Genomic DNA, 12135 nt, shown 5'->3' on the forward strand with positions numbered 1-12135 from the left:
GGAGAAGAGTGCTAATTGGTATTACTTAAACCCTACTCTCAGTGAAATCAACTCTGAGAGGGAAGAGCATCTAGATCCACTGGGATCTTGAATTCTATCTTATCCAATAGGGCAAGGGAAAGGGGAAACTAAGGGGGGATAGGGGAGCAGGGAGTACAAAAAGGGAGAGAAAGTGAGGGGAGAGGGGAAGGGAACAAAAAGGAAGGGGTCAGAAAGGGAAGTATAACAAGGGAGGGGAATAGGGTGACTGATTTAAAGTAAACCACTTGTTTAAAAGGTTATAGCAAAAGAAGAAAGGTCAGAATCAGGGGAGTATATCAAAATGCTGGGGAATTCACAAATGACAATCATAACATTGAACATGAATGGAATGAACTCACCCATAAAACATAGATGAATAGCAGAGTGGATCAGAATCCAAAACCCTACCATATGTTGTCTTCAAGAAGCACACATGAGGCAGGCAGATATTCACAAGGTCAGAATCAAAGATTGGAGTAAGACATATTGGGCCTCAACTGACAGAAAGAAGGCAGGAGTAGAAATCATTATATCTGACAAAGCCAAAGCCAAAATAGACCTCATTAAAAGAGATAGGGAAGGCAAATACATCCTGATAAAAGGGAGTATAAATAACGAGGAAATATCACTAATCAACATGTATGCACCAAATGGTATAGCATCCAAATTTCTAATGGAGAAACTAGGAGAATTGAAGGAGGAAATAGATAATAAAACTATACTAGTGGGAGATCTGAACCAACCACTATCAAATGTAGACAAATCAAATCAAAAAATAAATAAAAAGAGGTAAAAGAGTTTAATGAAATCCTAGAAAAATTAGAGTTAGTAGATATATTGAGAAAAATAAATAAGGACAAAAAGGAATACACCTTCTTTTCAGCAGCACATGGCACATTCACAAAGATTGACCATACACTAGGTCATAAAAACATGACATACAAATGCAGAAAAGCAGAAATAATAAATGCAACCTTTTCAGAACATAAGGCAATAAAAATAACAATTGGTAAGGGTACATGGACAGCAAAATCAAAAATAAATTGGAAATTAAATAATATGATGCTCCAAAATCGGTTAGTTAGAGAACAAATCATAGAAACAATTAATAATTTCATTGAATGAAATGACAATGGCGAGACATACTTTCCAAACTTATGGAATGCAGCCAAAGCAGTACTCAGAGGAAAATTCATATCCCTGAGGGCATATATTAACAATTAGGGAGGGCAGAGATCAATGAATTGGAAATGCAAATCAAAAACCTTGAAAGCGAACAAATTAAAACCCCCCTGAAGAAAACCAAATTAGAAATCCTAAAAATTAAGGGAGAAATTAATAAAATTGAAAGTGATAAAACCATTGAACTAATAAATAAGACTAGAAGCTGTTACTTTGAAAAAACAAACAAAATAGACAAAGTACTGGTCAATCTAATAAAAAAAGGAGAGAAGAAAATCAAATTAACAGTATCATAGAAGAAAAGGGGGATCTTACCTCCAATGAAGAGGAAATTAAGGCAATCATTAAAAACTTCTTTGCCCAATTATATGGCAATAAATATGCCAATCTAGGCGATATGGATGAATACTTACAAAAATACAAATTGCCTAGACTAACAGAAGAAGAAACAGAATTCTTAAATAATCCCATATCAGAAAAAGAAATACAACAGGCCATCAAAGAACTCCCTAAGAAAAAATCCCCAGGGCCTGATGGATTCACTAGCAAATTCTATCAAACATTCAAAGAACAGCTAACCCCAATAATATACAAACTATTTGACATAATAAGCAAAGAGGAAGTTCTACCAAATTCCTTTTATGACACAAACATGGTACTGATTCCAAAACCAGGTAGATCAAAAATAGAGAAAGAAAACTATAGACCAATCTCCCTAATGAACATAGATGCAAAAATCTTAAACAGGATGCTAGCAAAAAGACTTCAGCAAGTGATCAGAAGGGTCATCCACCATGATCAAGTAGGATTTATACCAGGAATGCAGGGCTGGTTCAATATTAGGAAAACCATCCACATAATTGACCATATAAACAAGCAAACCAACAAAAACCACATGATTATCTCAATAGACGCAGAAAAAGCCTTTGATAAAATACAACACCCATTCCTATTAAAAACACTAAAAAGCATAGGAATAGAAGGGTCGTTCTTAAAAATAATAAACAGTATATATCTAAAACCATCAGCTAACATCATCTGCAATGGGGATAAACTAGATGCATTCCCAATAAGATCAGGAGTAAAACAAGGATACCCATTATCACCTCTATTATTTAACATTGTACTAGAAACACTAGCAGTAGCAATTAGGGAAGAAAAAGAAATTAGAGGCATTAAAATAGGCAATGAAGAGACCAAGTTATCACTCTTTGAGGATGATATGATAGTCTACTTAAAGAATCCTAGAGAATCAACAAAAAAAACTAATCGAAATAATCAACAACTTTAGCAAAGTTGCAGGATACAAAATAAACCCACATAAGTCATCAGCATTCCTATATATTTCCAATACATCTCAGCAGCAAGAATTAGAAAGAGAAATCCCATTCAAAATCACCTTAGACAAAATAAAATACTGTAAGAGTTAAAATAGTGGAAGACATAAATTGATGACATATAAAAGAGTGGATGAGTAAATTGTGACCGCAGAAAATATGTTTTCACTACAGTGTCTTGTTTCAAATCAAATATAAGGTGGTTGCCAGGGAAATATTCCCAATTATGAATATACCCAAGTCAACTGGGTTTTATAGAGAATTTAATTAATAATACAATGAGGAATTAAAGAAAGAGAGAAAGAGAGAAAAAGGAAATAATGAGAAAAGGATAGGCCAGCCCAAGGCAGCCCTGGCCAACCCAGGCCTAAGCCCTAAAAGAAAGATCAGTCAGTCCTTAATCACTCACCACAAGATCTGTTCAAGCAAGGATTCTAGTGACACCAGGCCAGCTTCATCTCAGCTGACTCCACCAGCTCAATCCTGAATCTCAATCTGAATGAATCTGAGCTCCTATTTAAAGGGAATTTTCTCCTATGTCTCCTCCCCTGAGTTCTCACATCTACCAATCACAGTAGACATTTTTCAAAGGACAGACCATTCTTAGTTCACACCTGAGTAGACTAATCTTTTGAGTAATTCACACCTGAGTAGACTAGAATCTCTGAGTAAGTTTTCACCTCTTTGCTCCTTGTAAATTCACAAGTTGCCTGACCTTTATAGGTACTTAGCACCCTTTTATATTAGTCCTAAAATAGGCATAGCTTAAGAACTTTTGTCCCACTATAAGTATGGGTTTAAGTACTTTTCATTGTTCAGAAAACTTTATCTTCCCCTAAGGCATGCTTAAGTATGGTGAAGTAGAGTTCTTCACATTCCTGATCTAAGTAGAGTTCTCACATTCCTGATCTAAGTACCTTCACTGCCCAAATGGGGAATGGTCCTAATGGGGAATGGTCTTGACCCAATCTTATGAAGTAGGGTCAGGGAATTTTTTTAAGGTTTACAATCCTAACCTTATGAAGTAGGGTCTGAGAATTTTTAAGGTTCACAATACTTAGGAATCTATCTCCCGAGACAAACACAGGAACTATATGAACACAACTACAAAACTCTCTCCACACAATTAAAACGAGACTTGAACAATTGGAAAAACATTAACTGCTCATGGGTAGGATGAGCCAATATAATAAAAATGACCATCCTACCCAATCTTATCTATCTATTTAGTGCCATACCCATTGAACTTCCAAAAAAAAATTTTACTGAATTAGAAAAAACCATAACAAAGTTCATTTGGAAGGACAAAGGATCAAGGATATCCAGGGAAATAATGAAAAAAAATACAAAGGAAGGTGGCCTTGCAGTCCCAGATCTCAAACTATACTATAAAGCAGTGGTCATTAAAACAATTTGGTACTGGCTACGAGACAGAAAGGAGGATTAGTGCAATAGACTTGGGGTAAGTGACCTCAGCAGACAGTCTATGACAAACCCAAAGACCCCAGCTTTCAGAACAAAAATCCTTTATTTGATAAAAACTGCTGGGAAAACTGGAAGACAGTGTGGGAGAGATTAGGTCTGGATTAACACCTTACACCCTACACCAAGATAAACTCAGAATGGGTGTATGACATGAACATAAAGAAGGAAACTATGAGTAAATTAGGTGAACACAGAATAGTATACATGTCAGAACTTTGGGAAGGGAAAGACTTTAAAACCAAGCAAGACATAGAAAGAGTCACAAAATGTAAAATAAATAATTTTGATTACATCAAATTAAAAAGGTCTTGTACAAACAAAACCAATGTAACCAAAATTAGAAGGGAAGCAACAAATTGGGAAACAATCTTCATAACAAAAACATCTGACAAAGGTCTAATTACTCAAATTTATAAAGAGCTAAAGCAATTGTACAAAAAAAAAAAAAACAAGCCATTCTCCAATTGATAAATGGGCAAGGGACATGAATAGACAGTTTTCAAAACTATTAATAAGCACAAGAAAAAGTGCTCTAAATCTCTAATAATCAGAGAGATGCAAATCAAAACAACTCTGAGGTATCACCTCACACCTAGCAGATTGGCTAACATGATAGTGAAGGAAAGTAATGAATGTTGGAGGGGATATGGCAAAGTGGGGACATTAATTCATTGCTGGTGGAGTTGTGAATTGATCCAACCATTCTGGAGAGCAATTTGGAACTATGCCCAAAGGGTGATAAAAGACAGTCTGCCCTTTGATCCAGTCATAGCACTGCTGGGATTGTACCCCAAAGAGACAATAAGTAAAAAGACTTGTACAGGAATATTCATAGCTGCACTCTTTGTGGTGGCAAAAAACTGGAAAATGAGGGGATGCCCTTCAATTGGGGAATGGCTGAACAAATTGTGGTAAATGTTGGTGATGGGATACTATTGTGCTAAAAGGAATAATAAAGTGGAGGAATTCCATGGAGACTGGAACGACCTCCAGGAAGTGATGCAGGGTGAGAGGAGCAGAGCCAGGAGAACATTGTACACAGAGACTGATACACTGTGGTACAATCGAAAGTAATGGACTTCTCCATTAGTCTCAATGCAATGTCCCTGAACAACATTCAGGGTTCAAGGAGGAAAAAAAAAACACTACCCACAAGCAGAGGACAAAAGGTGGGAGTTAAAACAAATAACTTTGAAGGGAAAGATACCTGACGTGATGGGGTTGGAGAGGTGGGTCAGGAAAGGTCCTTGTGAAGGAGGCAAACTGACTTTTATCCTTGATAGGGAGTCTAATAGCCAAAAAAATGAGGAGGGACCTGATTATTCTACCTACAAATCTTTGAAGACAGTGATGACCTCCTGGTTTTTCCTGCCAGCTATAGAAATTGTGGCTCTGGGTCAGTGATGGTGAACCTTTTAGAGATGGAATGCCAGGCCCTGCCCCTACCCTACTCTAACCCACCCCCAGAGCAAGTGTTGTGCTCCCCCCCTCACCTTACACAGGGGAGGAAGAATATGATCCTATTGGGCAGCTGGACAGAGAGTAGGTGAAGGAGCGGAGTGACCCAAGTGCTCTGCTCCTCTCCAGCTCTGCTACCTGTGAGCCTCCCACTTTACCTGCTATGTGCTCTCATTGGGCTGCTGGGCAGAGGGGTGGGTGATGTGAAAAAATGTCAGGCACAGTGGGGAGGGGGAGAAGTTCTGCCCAAGTTCCTCTGACTTTCTAATAACAAATTCTGGGGGTTAGGGGGAAGGTGGTCTCATGCCCCATCTTTGGCACCTGTGCCATAGGTTTGCCATCACTGATCTAGGTTCTGAAACAGTTAGAGAAGGGAGAGTGAGGTGGCTCAGTGGAAAGAGCCTTTAGGCTTGGAGTCAGGAGGTCCTGGGTTGAAATCTAGCCTCAGCCACTTTCTAGCTGTGTAACCCTGGGCAAGTCACTCAACACCAATTGCCTACCCCTTATGATTTCCTTTGTTTTGGAACCAATGCTTAGTATCAATTCTAAGACAGAAGATAAAGATTTTAAAAGACAAACAAAAAATAGTTAACAGTTTCACTCCACTCTACACTTCTTAGACTACAAGTACATGTCAACATTAAGTTCTAAGCACTGAATTTAAGAGATCCATTTATAAGCAGAAGCACATTCAGAAGAGAGTGGATTTGAAGCTACATCATCAAGACCAGATGAAGGAACTAAGAAAGAAAAAAATGGGGGACAGATATTGGGAGGACTTGCCTCTCAGATTGCCTATCAAGCCTTTCAAACTGAATGTCCCCATGACATCTTAAAATCAGCAAATCCAAAATTAAACTCATTATCTTTTCTTCAAAATCCTAACTCTTCCTAACTTTCCCATTACTCTCAAAATCACTGGTACTTTCTCAGCCTTTCATATCATTTCCCTCCATTTACTTCATTTTGACCCCACCATGCCACAGAATTCTGTCCTGAAAGCATGTTCTGAGATGCATATTTATTTAAACTTTGTTCCTATGATTCCTTGTCCCTAGAATATCCTTCTAACTCCCTGTGCCCCTTGAATTGTTTTCTTTAACCCTTACCTTCCATCTTAGAATTAATACTGTGCCCCTTGAATTTCAAATATTCTTTAACACAATTAAATTCAACAAGCATTTATTAAGTATTACTCTATGTGGGACAGTCCAGTGACATGATCAGAGTGGAGAGAGAGCTACCTTGGGGTCAAAAAAGACCTAAATTCAAGTTCTTCCTTTGACACCTACTAACTGGGTAACTATGGGTAATTCACTTAATCTTTCAATATCCCAGATAACACTAGTATTATACCACAGATGGATTGCCAGTTGACATGAGGAGAGAGTTCCAGCACCAGAGTTCCCCATACCAATAAAATCATAGATCCCTCTCCCCCTCAAAAAAGTACAAAGTGCTGTGGTGGGTGCTAAGGACACAAAAGCAAAACAAAAAGTTGCTGTCCTCAGAGAGTGTCATTGGGGGGAGGGGGAAGGAGGGAGGGGAGAGTGTGCAATAAGGAGGGAATAAACATTCACACCAGGAATTCCTAAACTTTTTGGTGTCTTAGACCTTTTGGCAGTCTAGTAAAGTCTTATAGATGCCTTCTCAGAATTTTTTAAATGTATAATAAACAAATACATAAGATCACAAAGAAAAAATTATACTGAAAAACTGTTATTAAAGTATTTTTTAAAAACAAGTTCTTGGAAAAAAAGAAAAAGTTACTGGACATCAGGTTAAGAACTCATGATTTACAAAGATAAATAAGTATAATGTAATCAGAGCTTAGATGTCACCTCCCCTAAGAAGTCCTAGGTTGACAAAAGGCCTTTTCCCTCCAGAATTTCATCTCCTATTTTGTATACGTTATCTGAGATAGAATCTTTTTTTTAAAGCCTTAACTTCTATCTTAGCATCAATTCTAGGCAGTCAGGCTTAAATGATTTTCCCTGGGTCACACAGCTAGGAAGTGTCTGAGGCCAGATTTGAGTCCAGGTTCTCTGAACACCAGGCCTGGCACTATGCTACCTAGCTGCCCTTGGGTTCAAATTTTAACCTATTAGACTGCAAGCTTCCAGAGGACAGGAAACACTTCTTGTCTGCACTTTGCACTTCCTCCATTGCTCTGCATTGAGTAGATAACTAATAAATGTTTATGAACTGAATGAATTGGTTACTGAAATTAAACATATTCCCACTCAGAGACTCCAATTCTACCTTGCCATATGACTCAATCAGCACCTTGTTGTTGTAGTTTGGTCATGTATAATTCTTCTTGACCCCCCTCCCCTTGAGGTTTTCTTGGTAAAGATACTGGAGTGGTTTGCCATTTCCTTCTCCAGTTCATTTTACAGATGAGGAAACTAAGGCAAAAAGGGTTAAGTGACTTATCCAGGGTCATACAACTAGTAAGTATCTGAGGCTGGATTTGAACTCAAGTCTTCCTGACTCCAAGTTTGGTGTTCTATCCAATTGCCCAACCTACCTGCCCTAAGTCAAAAACCTGTCTGGAACCAACACACCCTTTCTTTCACATTTTATATTTCAAAGTGAAATGGAATCCCCTGCCACATTGGCCTCCTTTCCATTTTGCCTCCCCATGGTCCTAGCAGCAGCAAAGCTCACCCTCTGAGATCTGGGCTTCAGTGATACCACTCTCCTCCTGCTTCAGTCCATCACCCTGCTTCATGTTCTCCACCTCCATCCAAAAGTCATCCATTGAGAGGCTCTCTATGGGTGGCAGCCAGGAGTCTGAATCCTCCAGAGGTTGACATTGAGAAGAGCTCTTTGCTGGAAATTGGCTCATGCTGCATGGGAAAGTGGGATTCCTGTAAAGAAAAGTAAAAATTAGTCGATAATGATTAAGTTTAAAAAAATGTTTTGAATGCTTAGGAGAAAGGTCACTCAAAATGGCAGGCAAATGAAATATTTTTTCTTTTTTCATATTTTTATTTATGTTTAGCATTTGAACATTTTTAAGTTAAAAATTCCTTTTTTTAGATCACAATAATAGCTGTCACTTAGACATTGCATTAAAGTTCGCAAAAAGTTTTATATACATTTTCTTATTTAATTTTCACAACAACCCCATGAGGTAGATACTTTCGATTTGGGGGAGGGCAGTGTTTTAACCAAATAAAAAAGTATAGCTCAATGGGGAGTTGTGAATTGCTCACAGTCACACAGTTTGTATCAGAATGGGATCTGCCTCCAACTTCAGCATTCTCTCCTGTCTCTCCAATTCTGACACCTTCAAACCAAGCCCAGGAAAAAAGCAAAATCATCAATATTATATCCACTTGCCAAAACACTGCCTTCCAAAATTAGGTATAGATCAATATCTTACACCCTATACCAAGATATGATTTAAACATAAAAGGTGATAGTATAAGTAAATGGGGGGGGGGGGGAGTGTCAGCTGGGTGGCTCAATGGATTGAGAGCCATGCTTCCAGATGAGAGGTCCTAGATTCAAATATGACCTCAGAAACTTCCCAGCTGTGTGACCCTGGACAAGTCACTTAACCTCCATTGCCTAGCCCTTACCACTCTTCTGTCTTAGAACCAATACACAATACTGTGTATTACTGATTCTAAGACAGAAGGTAAGGGTTTTTTTAAAAAATAAGTTAATTAGGGAAACATAGAATAGTTCACCTGTCAGATCTATGAAGAGGGGGAAAATTTATGATCAAAAAAGAGATAGAGAACATACAAAATGTAAAATGAATAATTTTTATTATATTAAATTTAAAAATTTTTGTACAAACAAAACCAATGCAACCAAAATTAGAAGGGAAGCAACAAACTGGGAAGAAATGTTGTAACAAATTTCTCTGATAAAGGTCTCATTTCTCAAATATATAAAGAACTAAGTCAAACTTATGAGAATACAAGTCATTGCCCAATTGAAAAAGGTTGTGGGGTGTGGCAGCTGGGTGGTTCAGAGGATTAAAATCCAGGCCCAGAGGTGGAAGGTCCTGGGTTCAAATCTGGCCTCAGGTACTTCCTAGCTGGGTGACCCTGGGAAAGTCATTTAACTCCCATTGCCTAGCCCTTACTACTAATTCTGCCTTGGAACGAATACCCAGTATTGATTCCAAAATGGAAGGTAAGGGTTTAAAAAAAAAAAGAAAATGGTCAATTGATATGGATAGGAAGTTTTCAGATGGAGAATCAAAGCTATCAATAATCATATGAAAAAAAAAATGTTATAAATCCCTCTTGATTAGAGAAATGCGAATTAAAACAACTCTAAGGTAACATCTCACCACTATCGGATTGTCCAATATGTCAGCAAAGGAAAATGATAAATGTTGGAGGGGATGTGGTAAAATTGGGACACTAATGATGGAGTTGTGAACTGATCCAACCATTCTGGAGGGCAATTTCAAACTATACCCAAAAGGCTATAAAACAATGCATACCCTTTGATCTAGTAATACCACTATTAGGTATATATCCTAAAGATATTTTAAATGGAAAAGGACCTGCTTGTGAAAAAAAAAATATATGCATAGCTGCTCTTTTTTGTGGTGGCAAAGAATTGGAAACTAAAGGGAAGTCCCTCAATTGGAGAATGGTTGGATATATGATGGTGATGGAATTCTATTGTGCTATAAGGAATGATGAACAGAATGATTACAGAAAGAGCAGAAAAGACCTACGCAAACTGATGTAGAGTGAAATGAGCACTAAGAGAACACTGTACACAGTAACAGCAATAATGTAGAATGATCAAATGAGATAGACTTAGCTACTATCAGCAGTACAATGATCCAGGACAATTCTGAGGGACTTACAACAAAGAATGTTATCTACCTGTTGGGAACAAGAATGCAGATGAAAACATATAATTTTTCAATTGTTTATTTGGGTATATATGTTTTGGGGTTTTGGTTTTACAAGATAATTCACTTACAAAAATTAATAATATGGAAATATGTTTTGCATGATAATACATATATAACCCAGATTGAATTGCTTGCCAGCTCTGGGAGAGGGGAGACAACTTGGATCATATAACTTCAGAAAACTTAAGTGGAAATTTATTACATGTAATTGGTAAGAAAAAAGTTTTTATTATGTAATTTCAGAACATTGCCTTCCATAGGTATTCAAATTGGGATAAGGAGTTAACTAGGTGGTGCAATGGATAGTGTTGGACTTTAAGTCAGAAAGACTTCAGTTCAAATTCTATCTCAAACACTAGCTGTATGAACCTGGGCAAGTCACTTCTATCTCCTGCTACCTCAATTCCCTCATCTTTAAGACACAGGATAATAATAACCATAAATGTGAGAATCCACATGATGCAAGTGGCTAGAGTGCTGTGCCTGGAATCAAGAAGACATTTTCCTGAGTTCAAATCTGGTCCCAGATATTTACTAATGATGTGACCCTAGGCAAGCCACTTAACCCTGCTTATCTCAGTTCCCTCATATGCAAAACGAGTTGGGCAAGAAATGGCAAACCACTCTAGTATCTCTGCCAAGAAAACCCCAAATGGGTCACAAAGAGTTGAACATGAATGAAAATAAGTGAATAACAACAACATAATAAAAACAAAACTTATGGCAATTATACTATTTTACCAGTCCAGATTTTGTGAAAAATCAGACTGGGCCAAGGTATCAAACTGAAAAATATTGAGAATTTTTATTTTTTTTTTAATCTTGTGTTGCCAAAACTAACTGCCTTCTTTAGGCCTCCCTTCTTTCCTCTGAAAGTTCTTGTGATTTAACTTGTTGCCTTGAGCTTAACTAATTTTTATTGACTTCGTTACTCAACTTAAGTGTTTGGAATGGAAGAAAGGAAAGCTGAATACAGTCTGATATATACCCTAGATTTTGGGAATACAGATTTCAAAATCTTCAGAGAAAGAGCACACAGCATCCACATGAACTAAAATTCTATAGGTGAAGTCAGAACAAGGAATATGGGAAACACTCAAAAATGAAAATTTTGAAAACACAAAGAGAATTCCAATGAAGAGGAAAAAGGGAAGACGAATAATACAAAAGAAACTCCCTGATCATTGGAGATTTTAAAGGGAATTGTATAGAAGATGGAATGGAGATCAGGAGACAGAAGACAAATACTTAAGTATAAGTCATTAAAGAATAATGTCAAGAGCTTAATGACTGGAAGGGAGATAGAAGCTAAGGACGAGAAAAAATATTTTAGTTATTCTGCAAAAAGCAATGATTACCAGAGCAATGATAGGACTATTTTGTGGACAGATAGAATGATAGAGAAAAAAAGGAAAGCTTCTCAATTCTCACTATTATTCTTATTTCTTTGCCAAGGTGGATGAACTCTGAACTGGAAAGGTGAGGAAGAAAAAGATAATGACTTGAAATCCAAGATAAGCAAGGAAAGAGTAAGAAAGCATCTAGCTGCCCCCAATGAATCCCAATCCCCAGGGCAGGCTGAACTACAGACTAAAGTGCTGAAAGAACAAAAGCATATGATTCAGGTTGAGCTACTATTAGTAATCTCTGAAAGATCATCATGAACAGGAATAATTATTCCACAGGATTAGAAAAAAAAAAGCAAATACTGTCCTGGTTTAAAAAAAAAGAAAAAAGAAACCAAGTCTTCAAACT

The 12135-nt window shown here is 37.4% G+C and overlaps 1 protein-coding gene across 2 annotated transcripts in view; it reads right to left on the minus strand.

Annotated features, from left to right (window-relative positions):
• Positions 1–12135, minus strand: part of ARHGAP40 (Rho GTPase activating protein 40) — a 135249-nt gene that overhangs the window by 51458 nt on the left and 71656 nt on the right. For both annotated transcript variants that reach the window (XM_001381692.5, XM_016428300.2), the window contains exon 2: positions 8154–8356. In XM_001381692.5, the coding sequence (XP_001381729.3) occupies positions 8154–8334 (181 nt within the window). In that variant the 5' untranslated portion in view covers positions 8335–8356. The remainder of the gene's footprint in view (positions 1–8153; positions 8357–12135) is intronic.

This window comes from Monodelphis domestica, chromosome 1, assembly GCF_027887165.1.
Source record: "Monodelphis domestica isolate mMonDom1 chromosome 1, mMonDom1.pri, whole genome shotgun sequence".
In the NCBI taxonomy this organism is placed as follows: domain Eukaryota; kingdom Metazoa; phylum Chordata; class Mammalia; order Didelphimorphia; family Didelphidae; genus Monodelphis; species Monodelphis domestica.